The 17,073-nt window shown below is 39.4% G+C and overlaps 1 protein-coding gene across 1 annotated transcript in view; it reads left to right on the top strand.

Annotated features, from left to right (window-relative positions):
* FBXL2 (F-box and leucine rich repeat protein 2) overlaps positions 1-17,073 on the top strand; it is a 78,946-nt gene that overhangs the window by 31,335 nt on the left and 30,538 nt on the right. The window contains exons 3-5 of the mRNA XM_060162452.1: positions 6,394-6,448; positions 6,697-6,771; positions 12,865-12,959. Of these exons, the coding sequence (XP_060018435.1) occupies positions 6,394-6,448; positions 6,697-6,771; positions 12,865-12,959 (225 nt within the window). The remainder of the gene's footprint in view (positions 1-6,393; positions 6,449-6,696; positions 6,772-12,864; positions 12,960-17,073) is intronic.

Below are 17,073 nucleotides of genomic sequence, written 5' to 3'. Positions count from 1 at the left end.
ACACTGCAACTACTGAGCCTGTGTTCTGGAGCCCACAAGCCACAACTATTGAGCCTACGTGTCACAACTACTGAAGCCCACGCGCCTAGAGCCTGTGCTCTGCAATAAGAGAAACCACCGCAATGAGCCCCTGCTCGCTGCAACTAGAGAAAGCCTGCGTGCAGCAATGAATACCCAGTGCAGCCAAATAAATAAATCGTAAAAAAAAAAAAAAGCAAGACAGTGTGGTGTTGGCAAAAGAATAGACAACTCAATGGAACATAGAGAATAGAATAGAGAGCTCAGAAATAGAGCCACACAAAGTCAGCTGATCTTTGACAAAGGAGAAAAAGCAATTTAATGGAGAAAATATATATTTTCAACACATGGCATTGGAACAATTGGACATTTATATGCAAAAACAGAATGTAAACATAGACGTTACACCTTTCGCAAAAATTGACTCAAAATGGATCATAGGCCTAAATGTAAAACCCCAAACTATCAAACTTTCATAAGAAAGCATAGGAGAAAATGTAGGTGACCTTGGGTTTAACAGTGAGTTTTTAGATACAACCTCAAAAGCATGATCCATGAAAGACAAAATTGGTAAGTTGGACTTTATTAAAATTAAAAACTTCTTCTCTGAGAAGAGAATGAAAAGCCAAGCCACAGATTGGGAGAAAATATTTGCAAAGACATGTATGATAAAGGACGGATGTCCACAATATACAAAGAACACTTAAAATCCAACAAGAAAACAGACCAATTTAAAAAATGGGCAAAAGATCTGAATAGACACCTCACCAAAGAACATATACAGATGGCAATGAGCATATGAAAAGATGCTTGCTATCATGTCATTAGGGAATTGAAAACTAAAATAACAATGAGATATCACTCTATGTGTATTAGAATGGCTAAAATTTAAAAATTGAACAATATCAAATGTTGGCAAGATTCAGAGCACAGGAACTCTCATTGCTGGTGATTCAAAACGGTGTAGACACTTTGGAAGACAATTTTGCAGCTTCTAAACTTACATGATCTAGCACTCAACACTCCTAGGTATTTATCCAACTGAGTAGAAAACATATTCACCTGCATACAAATGTTTATAGCAAGATTATTCATAATCACTCAAAACTGGAAGCAACCAAGGTGTCCTTATATAAATGAATGGATAAACAGTGATACATCCATATAGTGGAATATCATTCAGCAATAGAAAGTAATGAGCTATCATGCCACTAAAAGACATGGAGGAACCTTAAAGACATGTGCATAGTGAAGGAAGCTAATATGAACAGCTACATACTTATGATTCCAATTATATGACATTCTGGAAAAGGAAAAACTATGGAGACATTAAAAAGATCAGTCGGGACTTCCGTGGTTGGCGCAGTGGTTAAGAATCGCCTGCCAATGCAGGGGACACGGGTTTGATCCCTGGTTCAGGAGGATCCCACATGCCGCAGAGCAACTAAGCCCGTGAGCCCCAACTACTGAGCCTGTGCTCTAGAGCCCACAAGCCACAACTACTGAAGCCCGCGTGCCTAGAGCCCGTGCTCTGCAACAAGAGAAGCCACCGCAGTGAGAAGTCTGCATACTGCAACAGAGTAGCCCCTGCTCACCGCAACTAGAGAAAGCCCGTGTGCAGCAACAAAGACCCAACACAGCCAAAAATAAATAAATAAATTTATAAAAAAAAAAAACAAAAAAAACAGTCGTTGCCAGAGGTTCATGAGGAGGATAAAAGGGATTAACAGGTGAAGCACAGGTGATTTTTAGGGTGGTAAACTATTCTATATGATACTATAATGGTGGATATATTGTCAGATCCATAGAATAGTACAATACAAAGAGTGAACCTTATCATAAACTGTGGATTTTAGTTAATAACAGTGTGTCAGTCTTAATTTATTAATTGTAACAAATGTGCCACACTAATGCAGGATGTTAATAATAGGGGAAACTGTGTGTGTGTGTTATGTGTTTCTCAAAATGGCAGTAATATATGGGAACTCTATGTACTATCTGCTCTTATATTTAATATGTTTTTAAAAGGAGAAATAAGCAAATGTTAAAGAGATGTTGTTAAAACCATGCATGTGCAAAGCTGAGGTATTTTATAGTGTGTAACAAAGTAACTTTAGAAAATTTAAAAGGCAGGAGGAAAGCCCTATAGTGAACATTGTAATCAATGATTAGAGTGACAGCTTTTTCTGAGATGGGAAAGAGAAAAAGATGTCTTTCATTACAATTATTGGTACTAGAGAAGATCACAGCCACTTCAGTAAGGCAAGAAAAAGAATAAAAAGTATAATTATTGGAAAGGAAGGAAGAAAATTGTCATTATTCTCAAATGTATTGATTTTGTTTGTAGAAAATCACTAGAATATATAAATGAATTTGGAAATGTTGCTGTATGCAAGACATAGTATATGAAAGTTAAGTATATATACTAGCAACAATTAGTAAATGACATTTTAAAAATTCCATTTTAATAGTAACATCATCAAATAACCAGCGGGGAAAAATCTAAAAATGAACAAAACATCTATGTGGAAAACTACAAAAATTACTGTGAGAAATTAAAGAAGTCCTAAATAAATAATGGAGTATATCATGTTTCTGGGTTGGAAGACTTAATATTGTCAAGATCCCAATTCTCCCCAAAGTTTCTATAAATTCAACATAATTCCAATAAAATTTTATAAAGTTTTCTTGTGTAAATTGATATGCTGATCCTAAAACATAAGTGGAAATTAAAAAAAAAAAAAAAAGAGTAGCCAAGAATAACCAAGGTAATTTTGATGAATAAAAACAAAGTTGGGGACTCCCCTGGTGGTCCAACGCAGGAGGCCCAGGTTTGATCCCTGGCCAAGGAACTAGATCCCATACGCATGCTGCAACTAAGAAGTCCACATGCCACAACTAAGAAGTCTGCATGCCGCAACTAAACATGCTGCAGTGAAGATCCCACGAGTGGCAACTAAGACCCAGGGCAGCCTAAATAAGTAAGTAAGTAAATAAATAAATAAATATTTTTAACAAAAGAAAAACAAAGTTGAGCTTAACGTTACCAGGCATCAAGAGCTTGAAGCTTCATGATAAAAACAGGGTCTCATTGGCACAGAGGCAGACAGACCAGTGAAGCAGAATACAAAGTCCAGCAGTACGGGCTTCCCTGGTGGCGGAGTGGTTGAGAGTCCGCCTGCCGATGCAGGGGACATGGGTTCGTGCCCTGGTCCAGGAAGATCCCACATGCCGCGGAGCGGCTGGGCCCGTGAGCCATGGCCACTGAGCCTGCGCGTCCGGAGCCTGTGCTCCGCAATGGGAGAGGTCACAGCAGTGAGAGGCCCGCGTAACACAAAAAAAAATAAAATAAAATAAAAAAAAAATCCATTCCTATATACTCCTGTGTGTATTTATTTATAACCAAGTTGCGATTTTAGTGCTTTTCTAATGAAGGGTGAAGTTAACACATTTGAGGTAGGAAGCAATTTCCAGGAAAAAAATAAAAAGTTTGGAAGGGCCAGAACCTGATTTCTGACTACTCTTATTCCTTTAGCTATCTCTGTTTCTATTACCAATGTTCCAGGCTCTGTCATTCAGGGTGTTTATTTTATTCATTGGAACATGATTTGGGAATTTGGCTTAATTTGGCAGTTTGGAGTCTTATCACGCCTATTTTAAAATGTATTTATTTATTTATTTATTTGGTTGTGCTGTGTCTTAGTTGTGGCAGGTGGGCTCCTTAGTTGTGGTATGTGAACTCTTAGTTGCGGCATGCATGTGGGATCTAGTTCCCTGACCAGGGATCAGACCTGGGCCCCCTGCATTGGGAGCGCAGAGTCTTAACCACTGGACCACCAGGGAAGTCCCTTATCATGCCTGTTTAACTTGTGCACATTCAAGTATCTGTGTATGTGTGTTGGGGGGATAATGTAAATAATGAAGGCAATCTACTTTTTCATTCAGTAATCATAATGTTGGGTAGTAAGCATGAGATGAGAAATGCAAACTTGTGTTCCAGCTATTGATTCTCACTTGTGTCCGAATGTGTGAGCATCTTGTTTGAGTTAGTGTGATTTTAGTGTTTAAAGAGACATGTTTTGGGAATTCCCTGGAGGTCCAGTGGTTAAGACTCCATGCTTTCACTGCTGAGGGCTTGGGTTCGATCCCTGATCAGGGAACTAAGATCCCACAAGCCACACAGCTTGGCCATAAAGAAAGAAAGAAAGAAAGAAAGAAAGAGAAAGAAAGAGAGGAAGAAGGAAAGAAACATATTTTCCATACAGCATGCTCACTCAACACAGACTGCTTCATCTGCTGTGCAGTTGAAGAAATAGATTCTAGTCTAATCCTGAGGGAACAACAGCTGTGTTAAACTTTCTAGGGCACTTTGTGTAGGGTCATGGGCTTGGGCTCTCAAGCCAGACTACCTGGGTTCAAATTCTGGCTCCGCTCTTCCTATCTGTGTGGCCTTGGCAGGTCCCAGTGTTCCTATCTGTAAAATGGAGATCGTAATAGCACCTCATGGCATTGTTGTGACAATTAAAGAGTGACAGCTAGCACATGTAAGTGCATAATCAGTGTTAACTATGATTATCAGTATTGTTATTATTACTGAGAGGTGATAGAGTATGTTGGGCTCCAAGATGGTACATTCTTGAGGGATTTTCAAGGGAAACTTAGTTAACTCCTTTCTACCTTCAGCTTGTACTTTAGAACCCAATGCCAGTGTGTGATATGATTCTGCTGTACCATACTCATTTCTCTATCTGGTCCTTGTCTTTTCGTGAGCTGACGATCAGTTATGGCTCATTGTGGAATGGTTGTATGGCACAGAACACAGACATTTGTGGTGGTGGGGCAAGATGTATTACCACAGAAGCAATGTAGATGTGCAGACACCCTGAAATATGTTTAATATATGTAAGTACACATTTCCAGCCATCGGCATTTTCCTATGTACAAAGTTCCATTGAGTCTTTTAAGATCAGTGCAGCCCTTATGCTTCTGTCCTTTGCTTTTCTCTAGAAAATGATTGGAGCCTATATTGTAGAACAGTATCTACGCTGTCACTGGCCCCGTGGTGCTGCCTGTGGGTGCTTTGTTGTAGGGTGCAGTGCTCTGGTGTTTTATGGATCTACTATCTTCTCCAAGCCCATGGATTTTCCACGCACTGCTGATTGTTACCTTTGGAGAATTTTGGAGAACTTTTTAGGTGGCTGTTTGCCGTTTCACCTTCCACACACACAGGCACAGACTCTCATATTTACCTTCCGGTACTCTGGGGATTGAGACCCTATTGTTGTCCCTGACCTCGTCCCCATCCACTCTTTGTCTCTCAGGAAAGCTGCTCTTTGTTTTCAGCTGTGACTGCGGAGCGCTGAAGCACACACGGCTATTTGCCACTGTGCTATCATCAGCAGCTCATCTCCACTGCCAGAATGTCAGAACCTCCCTCTGACCCTGCCATGCTGACAGCTACTGCTTCCACTGGGGGACTGCTGGTGTCAACTAAGCTTTTGTTTGCTTCTCTCTGCTTTTCTTTTTCCCCATCTTTCCCATCTTCTGTAACTTCTTGGCTTTTGCTCAGGAAATGAGCTCCATCTTTCTGCCCTGTGAGCAGATAGATAAAAAGTGAGTGGGTTTTATTGTTGAGCTTTTCTTGGCCGTGTTATTTGAGGCTCAGGCACCTGAGCCTGTTTCATGCGTCTACCACCAGAAGTGGGGTTTGCATAGGAATTAGAATGATTTAGCCCTCACTAGGCTCAATGCCTGGGAGGTGAGAGATTGGTCTTTTTTTTTCTTCTTTTTAAAGTTGTCTCCTACAGCTCACTGATTGATGTTGTGTTCATCTATTTATTTATTTATTTGGTTGCACGGGGTCTTAGTTGTGGCCAGCAGGCTCCTTAGTTGTGGCAGTTGGGCTCCTTAGTTGCGGCTCACCAGCTCCTTAGTTGTAGCATGTGAACTCTTAGTTGTGGCATGCATGTGGGATCTAGTTCCCTGACCAGGGATTGAACCCAGGCCCCCTGCATTGGGAGCTCAGAGTCTTAAGCACTGTGCCAGCAGGGAAGTCCCGAGAGATTGGTCTTTGAATAGAACAGGTTATGATCTACTGTTCCATGTCCATGACTTAGAACAAGGGAAATAAAAGTTTAATGAATTCTGGGTTAAGGGGACTTGTGTAGTGTGTCTAAAACAGCTTTGGAATGTGCAAACATTTAATATGTCATAGTAGTGATGAACAATTATAGTGCACTTGTGTATTACGAATTGAGGAATCTTGAAAAAGTTATGAATATCCAAATGGCTCATTAGATTTTATCTTTCAAGTTATAAATATTCTAAAATGTTAACACCATCTTATTTTTGTGCTTTTTTTCCCTTTCTTCCTAGAATATTTTCCTTCTTGGATATAGTAACTTTGTGCCGATGTGCACAGATTTCCAAGGTAGAGTATTAACCAAATTTGTAATCAAGAAATACAAGTTTTATTAGAATGAGGATGAGTTCAAGTTAAAAATTAAAATGTCATCTTTTATATGTAACATAACACAATGTTATCATAATTCCACATTTGATTATCAGCTTAATGTCTATCATGAATAAACATTTGGAAATATAAAGGTTGAATCAAGACTTTCCTTAACAGTCGCAATAAATATATCTTTTTCACCCTAATCTCTCCCAACCTCCCAGGCTTGGAATATCTTAGCCCTGGATGGAAGCAACTGGCAAAGAATAGACCTTTTTAACTTTCAAACAGATGTAGAGGTAAGTTAACCTTGTTTTAGACAAAAGACTTTTTTAAAAGATAAGTAAACTGCTCACTCTTTCCTGCCTTTTTATTTTGCTGCATTTAGATTTAATATGAAGGTGCCAAGGTGGAATAGAGAGGAAAAAAACCTGGAAGATATTTGCATACTTCAAGACCAAAATTCTGTTTGCATTTTACTTTTATCAGTAACAGACGTTTACTTTTCCCCCTTGATCATGTTTATAATCTAAGTTTTACCACTCAGCTTTTCAAAGCCTCACACCTGTATCATTAACACCTGGTTCAATGCTTATCTTAGGAGACTCTTGACAAATATTTATTGATCTGAAAACTCCATTGAGAATTCTAATTCAGCATCAGGAATGGAGAAATGGCAGAAGCAGGGACTCAGGAATGAGGCTGGAATTATGAGATATAACTCCAGCTCAGCCACTTAAGACATTTACTCTCTTAGTGCCTCAGTTATATTATTTATAAAATGAAGAAGTGAAATAATCCTTAGAGCCTTTATAATTCCAGGATTCTGGTGTATTTATCTGGAAATATGTAAATATCCTCATTTAAGAGTGGTAAACCAGGTCAAATGAGAAAAGTTTATTTTAAAACAACTTTAATATTAAATACCAATTTATAACCAAAAAGAAACAGGGAAGTAATAAAGAGCATTGTACATAGTAATTGTTGGGAGTGCTGTTTTAAGGGTCTGGGGATGTTGAAGTTCATTATCTACCCAATGTTAGTAAAACCTTATTGATTTCTAGTTTAGCCAACTCAGTTACAATTGTATTTTTTTTTTTTTTTTTTTTGCGGTACGCGGGTCTCTCACTGCTGTGGCCTCTCCCATTGCGGAGCACAGGCTCCGGACGCGCAGGCTCAGCGGCCATGGCTCACGGGCCCAGCCGCTCCGCGGCATGTGGGATCTTCCCGGACTGGGGCACGAACCCGTGTCCCCTGCATCGGCAGGCAGACTCTCAACCACTGCGCCACCAGGGAAGCCCTCGAATTGTATTTTAATTCAGTTACTCACATAGCATGTTTATCACTTGTTTTTATTGAAGTAAATTCTTTGTATCTTTTTTAATGGATAAGGAAATGAATGTGTTTAACAGTGAGATGGGCCCAAACAATTTCCTGTGACTCACTTAAGCTGGTGTTACCTACAAGAACTGATGGCCAGTGGTGGAGGCCCATCACCTCCTTCTCTAGGTTACTTGCTGCTTGCCAGGCTCTGGTCCCATCTCAAACCAGTGGAGCAGAATCCCCTACAGGAGGTGGGGCTGAGCACAGTATTTCCCACTGCTCAGGTTGCTGTGCTCTGAGCTTGGAAGCTGTCAGGGGCCTCAGGGCTTCTCATGCTCCCTGGAAAGATAAGCTGTAGCTCCTGGCTTGGACTCTGGTCCCTGAATCAGGAATTCTTTAATGCTCTTTCCAGATTTCACGATTGCAACAGTGCCCTACCCAAACATGCTGACATGTAATTCCCCTTCAAACTGATAATCTGTAGTTCATGGTTCATTGTGTTACTTAGTGATGTTGAGGAGAACATTAAACTCCAAAAATTGTGGTCATTTCTTCTGGCCAAAGAGTCATTGTTTTAAAAAAATTTTGTAAAAAAATTTTTTTCTGTGGTTTTTTAATTGTCTCCTCAGTTTTCTTTGATGATTTTACCAAACTACAACTTTCTGGAATGCACATAAAAAACTTTTAAATTCAGATATTAAAAAATACTATTTCAGGACTTTCCTGGTGGTCCAGTGGTTAAGACTCCATGCGGGTTTGATCCCTGGTCAGGGAGCTAAGATCCTGCAAGCCGTGCAGTGCAGTGCGGTCAAAAAAAAAAAATTCTATTTTAAGTAAATGTCATTACCTTGTGCATTATTTGATTTCACAATTTTAGCTGACTGCTGACTACAGCTATATAAACACATTGCAGAAGTACTTGAGTACTTCTACCAACGACAGACCAGTTTATGGTTTACCAGTTACGTAGAGAACTACATGTGAAAAATATAGTCTAATACTATTTAGTTACCCCTTTGGGCTACCACTTTGAGTCCAGGTTGATTCTGAACCAAGTGTGGGGCCTCCCATAGACACTAACAGGACCCTCTGGATGCTTATACTGGGAAGCATCCCATGGATAAACTCATGGTCTCAAATTCATTTCTTTGGGACGAAAGTGGTGATTTATGGATCTGTTGAGAGAATAGAAAAGGTGCCAAGGATCAGGACTAAGAGTATTTACTGTGTGCCAGGCACTCTTCTGAGCACTTTTTGTATATTAATTAATTTAATCTTCTCAAAAACACCATGTTGAAGAAACTGAGGCACAAAAAGTTTGAGTAACTTACCTGAGGTCCCTCACCTAGTAAGAAGAGAGAGTAGGTACCTTGAACAGTGGGTTTCATGACTTGAATTTCAAAGAAAAGGCAGAATAGCACATGCAGGTGACTAATGTGCATTGGGCCTCTCCTTGAGCATCACTCTTTCCTAAGTAAACATCAGGTTTCCCTGATGTTTAGGCATTTTCCATGCCTTTAAAAGCTGAACATTTTGTTGTTAGTCTTCATGGTCATTAAAGATTCTGTGAGGCCAAAAATGAGAAATAACCAAGTAGTATGTTATCTAAAACTCATAAGTCCAAGGGTCTCTCCATTAGGCCTTATTTTTCTGTAAAGCCCTTCTTTCTAAAATGCATACCTACAACATACTATCTAATAGATGTTACACAGTGTCATTTGCATTTGAAAAGGATTTACTCATTTTTTTCTCTTAGTTGGAAACAGTGGAACAGAAAATTCTGAATGTAATATTTTTATTCCAGTACAAAAACTTTTACTCCAAAAAAGGAAGAACAGGAAGTTTGTATAAACGTGACTAACATGGAATGGAGAAGATAGATGGTGTGCTCTATTTGTAGACATTGGTGTGGAGTTGTTTTTGCTGTTTTATTTAGTACTTAAATATTTATCTTGGATTTCCAAGTCATAATGTTTTTCCTCCCACTGACAGAAATTTATTTTACAGGTGTCTGGAGTGTTGGTTCAAAAACTAATATTTATTTTTTATTTTGGTACGCGGGCCTCTCACTGTTGTGGCCTCTCCCGTTGTGGAGCACAGGCTCCGGACACGCAGGCTCAGCGGCCATGGCTCACGGGCCCAGCCGCTCCGCGGCATGTGGGATCTTCCCGGACCGGGGCACGAACTCATTTCCCCTGCATCGGCAGGCGGACTCTCAACCACTGCGCCACCAGGGAAGCCCCAAAAACTAATTATTAACTTAGATAAGACTCAAGAAAGCATAGATAAAGTCACCAGCAATATCAGAGTTTGGATTTTCAACTGAATTAAGTTATTAGCCAGATACAATATGTGTGAGCCCTGCTTCTGTGATACTGTGGTTTGATGTGTCCTAGTGAATTCTTAGTGCTTAGAGTTCAGTGTCAAGATTGCTGTTTTATAAAGTGAGGATAATAAGTATTAAAAATGAAACAAAATGGCCTTTTCAATGTTTTCTCCCTTGTGGAGGTGGTAATTGTGCAGAACATACAGCTTTTAGAGTCAGTGAAACCTGTTATAAACCCCAATTCTACTACTCACTAAAGTGTAACCTTGGCAATTTAACCATTTAATTTCTTTATTTGAAAAATGAAGATAATGGATCCAATCTGTATTAGTCAGGATTCTCCAGAAAAACAGAACCAATAAGATACGTGTGTACTATTTACGATAGCCAGGACATGGAAGCAACCTAAGTGTCCATCGACAGATGAATGGATAAAGATGTGGCACATACATACAATGGAATATTACTCAGCCATAAAAAGAAACGAAACTGAGTTATTTGTAGTGAGGTGGATGGACCTAAAGACTGTCATACAAAGTGAAGTAAGTCAGAAAGAGAAAAACAAATACCATATTCACACACATATGTATGGAATCTAAAAAAAAAAAAAAGGTTCTGAAGAACCTAGGGGCAGGACAAGAATAAAGACACAGATGTAGAGAATGGACTTGAGGACACAGGGAGGGGGAAGGGTAACCTGGGACAAAGTGAGAGAGTGGCATTGACATATATACACTACCAAATGTAAAATAGATAGCTAGTGGGAAGCAGCCGAACAGCACAGGGAGATCAGCTCAGTGCTTTGTGTCCACCTAGAGGGGTGGGATAGGGAGGGTAGGAGGGAGACGCAAGAGGGAGGGTATATGGGTATATATATATATATATATATATATATATATACGTATAGCTGATTCACTTTGTTATGCAGCAGAAACTAATACAACATTGTAAAGCAATTATACTCCAATAAAGATGTTAAAAAAAGTGTATATTAATATAGACATAGAGATTTATTATAAGGAATTGGGTCATGTGATTATGGAGGCTGAGAAGTCCCAAGATCTGCAGTCAGCAAGCTGGAGGCCCCGGAGAGCTGATATGTAGCTCCAGTCTGAGTCAGAAGGCCTGTGAACCAGCAGAGCCAGTGGTGTAAATTTCAGTCTGAAAGTTGGCAGGTTCAAGATCCAAGAGGAGTTGATGTTTCAGTCCAAGTCCACGACCAGAAAAGACCAATGTCAGCAGTCAGGCAGGAGTTCTCTCTTAATCAGCCTTTTTTGTTCTATTCATGTCTTCAGTTGATTGGATGAGGCCCACCCACACTAGGGAGGGCAATCTGCTTTACTCAGTTTACTGATTCAAGTGCTAATCTCATCCAGAAACCCTTACAGACACAGCCACAATAATGTTTGGCCAAATGTCTGGGCATCCTGTGTCGCAGTCAAGCTGACACATAAAATTAATCATAAGTTCACCCTTTGTCAACTTGGCACCCATAGGCATGTCCTTTAACCATACTTAATTTCCAAATAAAGACGATAACAAAGATCATAATTCCACCTAATATGATACAGCTATCCAGCGTACAACCCGAAAGACACTCAGGCTTTCCTCAGAAGAGGAGGTAAAGTCCTAGAGTCAATTTCACTCTTCTTGATATTCTGTGCCTTAAATACTTTGATGTAGAATTGACAGTACTTAAATACTTACGATATAAAGTCAGTACATGTTGTGTCACATGAGGGGATAAGAGAGGGAAAAAATACATATTTGTACCACACACACATGCATTCATAATAAAATAGGGAGAAAATACTTATGACAATTATAGTCCTAATTTCTGTAACTGGTCATGTGGTCAGAGTTGGTATTTATAACTACCTTCTGCTTCCCATTCTGTATTCTCTTTGTCTTCAGCAAGCACCTCAGCTGGTTGTGGTTCCTTACCTGGTAGAGTGACCCAAACCATCATTCCTGAAGCCATGAGTAGTCTCCTTGGATTGGCTTTTAGTTTTCCATTGACTTTAATCAAAGGGCATATTAATACTAAGAGATATCCTAAGGGATTTCCTGTATTCCATACATAGACTCTTCCTTACTTCAGTGTGGAGCAGTAGTCCATGTGGTTGTTGTGAATATTAAATGAGCCATAGCAGGTACAAGAAAGTGTTAAAATCATGCCTGAAAAAGTAGAAGTGCTTAATCAGTGTTCATTTTCTTTTTTCCTCCCCTAATGTATCTGCCAGTACCAGCCAAAGTTCCCATTTTTAAAGCAAATGTGTTTAAATAGGGGATTGCTAAGAAGAATGAGGAGTAGATTTTATGATACATCTTCAAATTTTTAGAGTGGTAATGTTTAGCTTAAATAGAATTTCTTTTTTTGAGCAACATTGTTTTAGATCTCTGTGTTCCCAGCACAGCAGTGTTCCCAAAAAGCTTGACCTCAGAAAGCCTTGTAATTGATGGAGTAGCCATGAGCCCTGGCTAGGGAAGGCCTAACTCCAGAGTCAAGGCTTTCAAAAAATAGTGTGTGATTTAAAAAAAATACTTAATGTTTTCATTGAAAACATTTTTTTGGTGCTTGTAGCCCCTTTATACACTAGGAGCAGAAGTGGGATGTTGGAGGAATGTTCCAAAATACCTTCTATTACACCTGGAAATACATATTCAGTTCCTAAATTTCAGGTTATTTTGCTGTTAGATAAGCAGCATGAAACAAGATTTTTTCCAACTTTCTCCACTGAAGGGTCGAGTGGTGGAAAACATCTCAAAGCGATGCGGTGGATTCCTGAGGAAGCTCAGCTTGCGAGGTTGCATTGGCGTTGGAGATTCCTCCTTGAAGTAAGTCAGTCCACCGTGACTCACTCTGTCGTGGCAGCTTGTAGCTGACATTTTCATCAGCAAAAATAAAGCAAGCATATTATTTGCTTTTCTTCTGTTAAAATCTTTCTATGGTAATTTGCATAGAGTAGTGAGAATATCATGATTTTGGAGCCAACAGGCCTGACCTAGAAAGCGAGCTCCAGTGTTGTCAGGGATGTGACCTTGGGACAAACACTTTGTTGTCAGTTCTGTCTTTTGCAAAGAGAAGGCAGTTATAGCTCTTTCATGAGAATGTCCTGGGTATCACATGAAATAACACATATGTAGTACCTGGCACATAATCATATTATGATATTAGTTCACCTCTCTTCCTTTCTTCACTTTCCCATCTTCCTAGGTTCCTTCTCATAATTGTGGCTACCTTCTTGTATAAATTATACTAATTAACAAAATAATTCTTTCAAAAAATTCCTTAGCATAGCCTGGGATTTTGCTTAACCATCATGGGTTGTGATTATCACATTCATTTAATAATAGTTTATAATAGTTGGATATACCCTATGCAACCAAATGCTTGCCCACCTCTTACTGGATAGCCATTATTGGAAATGTTATCACTCCACTGTTAAGGACATGTGCTTTGAGCTTTTCTGGAGACAGGACATAATTAATACCTTTATGTCTTTATCCTTGTGGGCTCTTGTATTGCTTGAGGTTGGCTAAATTAGGACACGCACTGCCCCTAGAATCTTGGAGCGGACTACCTCTTGGAGACTTAAGCATATGACAGTATAATCAGTTCCAGACCTCCAGTAAGAATGTGCAGTGTACAGTAATTTCAGACAGTAGAATTTGTAATTGAAACATCTGCACCATTGCTAAGAAAATCAATTCATAATATCAATATCTTTTAAGGATCAAAACATTCCCTCTGTTATGCAACACAGGGTTTGTTTTTTTTAATCAATTCAGGTCATCAGAATTTTCTGATACTTCAAAAGCTTTGTAAACCAGTGGAATAGATTGATTCTGCTTTAACAGGAAGCTTAAATGTACCGAATAGGTCCTAAGACGACTTGTAATAGAGAACATAAATCTAATAGTGGTTCCATTAAAGAAACTAAAATAAGTGTGAAGATATGGATTGTCAGTGAGGAATATCAAAGAAACACATTCTCATCTTGGCACTTGGAATAGAGCCAAGATGAGGAAAAAACTATCCTATAAAGTGAAACTATATCAAAACTATGCTGTAAAGCTAAGACTGTTACTGGTTTACCATAAATTTTAGAGCAGAAATCTATGTTAATATCTATATAAATTTTTAATACATGAGGCCAGATTACTGTGAGAAATAATGATAAGCATAATCACAGAATCATGATTCAGAGAGCCCCGGCAAGCAGGGGCTACTCTTCGTTGCAGTGCACGGGCTTCTCATTGTAGTGGCTTCTCTTGTTGTGGAGCACGGGCTCTAGGAGCGCGCGCTTCAGTAGTTGTGGCTCGCAGGCTCAGTAGTTGTGGTGCATAGGCTTAGTTGCTCTGCGGCATGTGGGATCCGTGTCCCCTGCATTGGCAAGCAGATTCTTAACCACTGCGCCACCAGGGAAGCCCTCAGTGCCTTTTAAAAAAAATTTTTATTGGCGTATATTTAGTTTAAATATAGTGTTAGTTTCAGGTGTACAGCAGAGTGATTGAGTTATACATATATTCATTCTTTTTCAGATTCTTTACCCATACAGGTTATTACAGAATAATGAGTAGAGTTCCCTGTGCTATATAGTAGATCCTTGTTGGTTATCTATTTTATATATAGTAGTGTGTGTACGTTAATCCCAAGCTTCTAATTTATCCCTCCTCTCCACATTTCCCCTTTGGTAACCATGACTTTGTTTTTGAAATCTGTGAGTCTGTTTCTGTTTTGTAAATAAGTTCATGTACCATTTTTTTTTTGTTAGATTCCACATATGAGTGATACCATGTGATACTTGTCTTTGTCTGTCTGTCTTACTTCACTTAGTATGATAATCTCTAGCTCCATCCATGTTGCTGCAAATGGCTTATTTCATTCATTTTTATGGCTGAGTAATATTTCATTGTATATATGTACTACATCTTCTTTATCCATTCCTCTGTCGATGGACATTTAGGTTGCTTCCGTGTCTTGGCTATTGTAAATAGTGCTGCCATGAACATTGGGGTCCATGTATCTTTTCTAATTATGGTTTTCTCCAGATATATGCCCAGGAGTGGGATTACTGGGTCATATGGTAGCTCTATATTTAGTTTTTTAAGGAACCTCTATACTGTTCTTCATAGTGGTTGTACCAATTTACATTCCCACCAACAGTGTAGGAGGGTTCCCTTTTCTCCATACCCTCTCCAGCATTCCTTATTTGTAGACTTTTTTATTATGGCCATTCTGACCACTGTGAGGTGATACCTTGTTGAGGTTTTGATTTGCATTTCTCTGATAATTAGTGATGTGAGCATCTTTCCATGTGGTTTTTGGCCATGTATATGTTTTCTTTGGAGAAATGTCTATTTAAGTCTTATGCGAATTTTTTGATTGTAATGTTTGTTTGTTTTTTGTTTTTTTGGGGGTTTTTTTTGTGGTACGCAGGCCTCTCACTGTTGTGGCCTCTCCCGTTGTGGAGCAACAGGCTCCGGACGCGCAGGCCCAGCGGCCATGGCTCATGGGCACAGCCGCTCCGTGGCATGTGGGATCTTCCCGGATCAGGGCACAAACCCATGTCCCCTGCATCAGCAGGCGGACTCTCAACCACTGCGCCACCAGGGAAGCCCTGTTTGTTTTTTTTTAATATTGAATTGTATGAGCTGTTTGTATATTTTGGAAATTAATCCCTTGTTGGTCACATCGTTGGCGAATTTTCACCCATTCCATAGGTGGTTTTTTCGTTTTGTTCATGGTTTCCTTTGCTATGCAAAAGCTTATAAGTTTGATTAGGCCCCATTTGTTTATTTTTGCTTTTACTTCTTTTTTTTTTTTTTTTGCGGTACGCAAGCCTCTCACTGTTGTGGCCTCTCCCGTTGCGGAGCACAGGCTCTGGACGCGTAGGGTCAGCAGCCATGGCTCACGGGCCTAGCCGCTCTGCGGCATGTGGGATCTTCCTGGACTGGGGCACGAACCTGTGTCCCCTGCATCAGCAGGCGGACTCTCAACCACTGCGCCACCAGGGAAGCCCTGCTTTTACTTCTTTTGCTTTGGGAAAATTATCTGAGAAAGTATTGCTACAGTTTATGTCAGAGAATGTTTTGCCTATGCTCTTTTCTAGGAATTTTATGGTGTCATGTCTTATATTTAAGTCTTTAAGCCATTTTGAGTTTATGCATGGTGTGAGGGAGTGTTCTAACTTCACTGATTTACATGCAGCTGTCCAGCTTCCCAACACCACTTGCTGAAGAGAGTGTCTTTTCCCCGTTGTATATTCTTGCTTCCTTGGTCGTAGATTAATTGACTGTGGGTATATGGGTTTACTTCTGGGCTCTCTATTCTGTTCCAGTGATCTCTATGTCTGTTTTTGTGCCAGTACCACACTGTTTTGATTGCTGTATCTCTGTACTATAGCCTGAAGTCTGGAAGGGTTATGCTTCTGCTTCCAGCATTGTTCTTTTTCCTCAGGATTGCTTTGGCAATTCTGGGTCTGTTGTGGTTCCATATAATTTTTAGGATTATTCTAGTTCTGTGAAAAATGTCATGGGTATTTTGATAGGGATTGCATTAAATCTGTAGATTGCTTTGGGTAGTATGGCCATTTTAACAGTATTAATTCTTCCAATCCAAGAGCATGGGATATCTTTCCATTTCTTTGAATTATCTTCAGTTTCCTTTATTAATGTTTTATAGTTTTCAGCATATAGGTTTTTCACCTTCTTGGCCAAGTTTATTCCTAGGTTGTTTTTTTTTGATGCAATTTTAAATGGAATTTTTTTAGTTTACTTTCTCTTTTTGGTATTTCATTGTTAGTGTAAAGAAATGCAGCAGATTTCTGTATATTTATCTTGTATCCTGCTACCTTGCTGAATTCATTTATTAGTTCTAATAGTTTTTATGTGGCGACTTTAAGCTTCTCTACATAGAGCATCATGTCATCTGCAAATAGTGACGGTT

This window comes from Lagenorhynchus albirostris, chromosome 10 (genome assembly GCF_949774975.1).
Source record: "Lagenorhynchus albirostris chromosome 10, mLagAlb1.1, whole genome shotgun sequence".
Taxonomy (NCBI): domain Eukaryota; kingdom Metazoa; phylum Chordata; class Mammalia; order Artiodactyla; family Delphinidae; genus Lagenorhynchus; species Lagenorhynchus albirostris.
The sequence above is the reverse complement of the archived record's forward strand: the minus strand, read 5'-3'. Positions and strand labels throughout refer to the sequence as shown.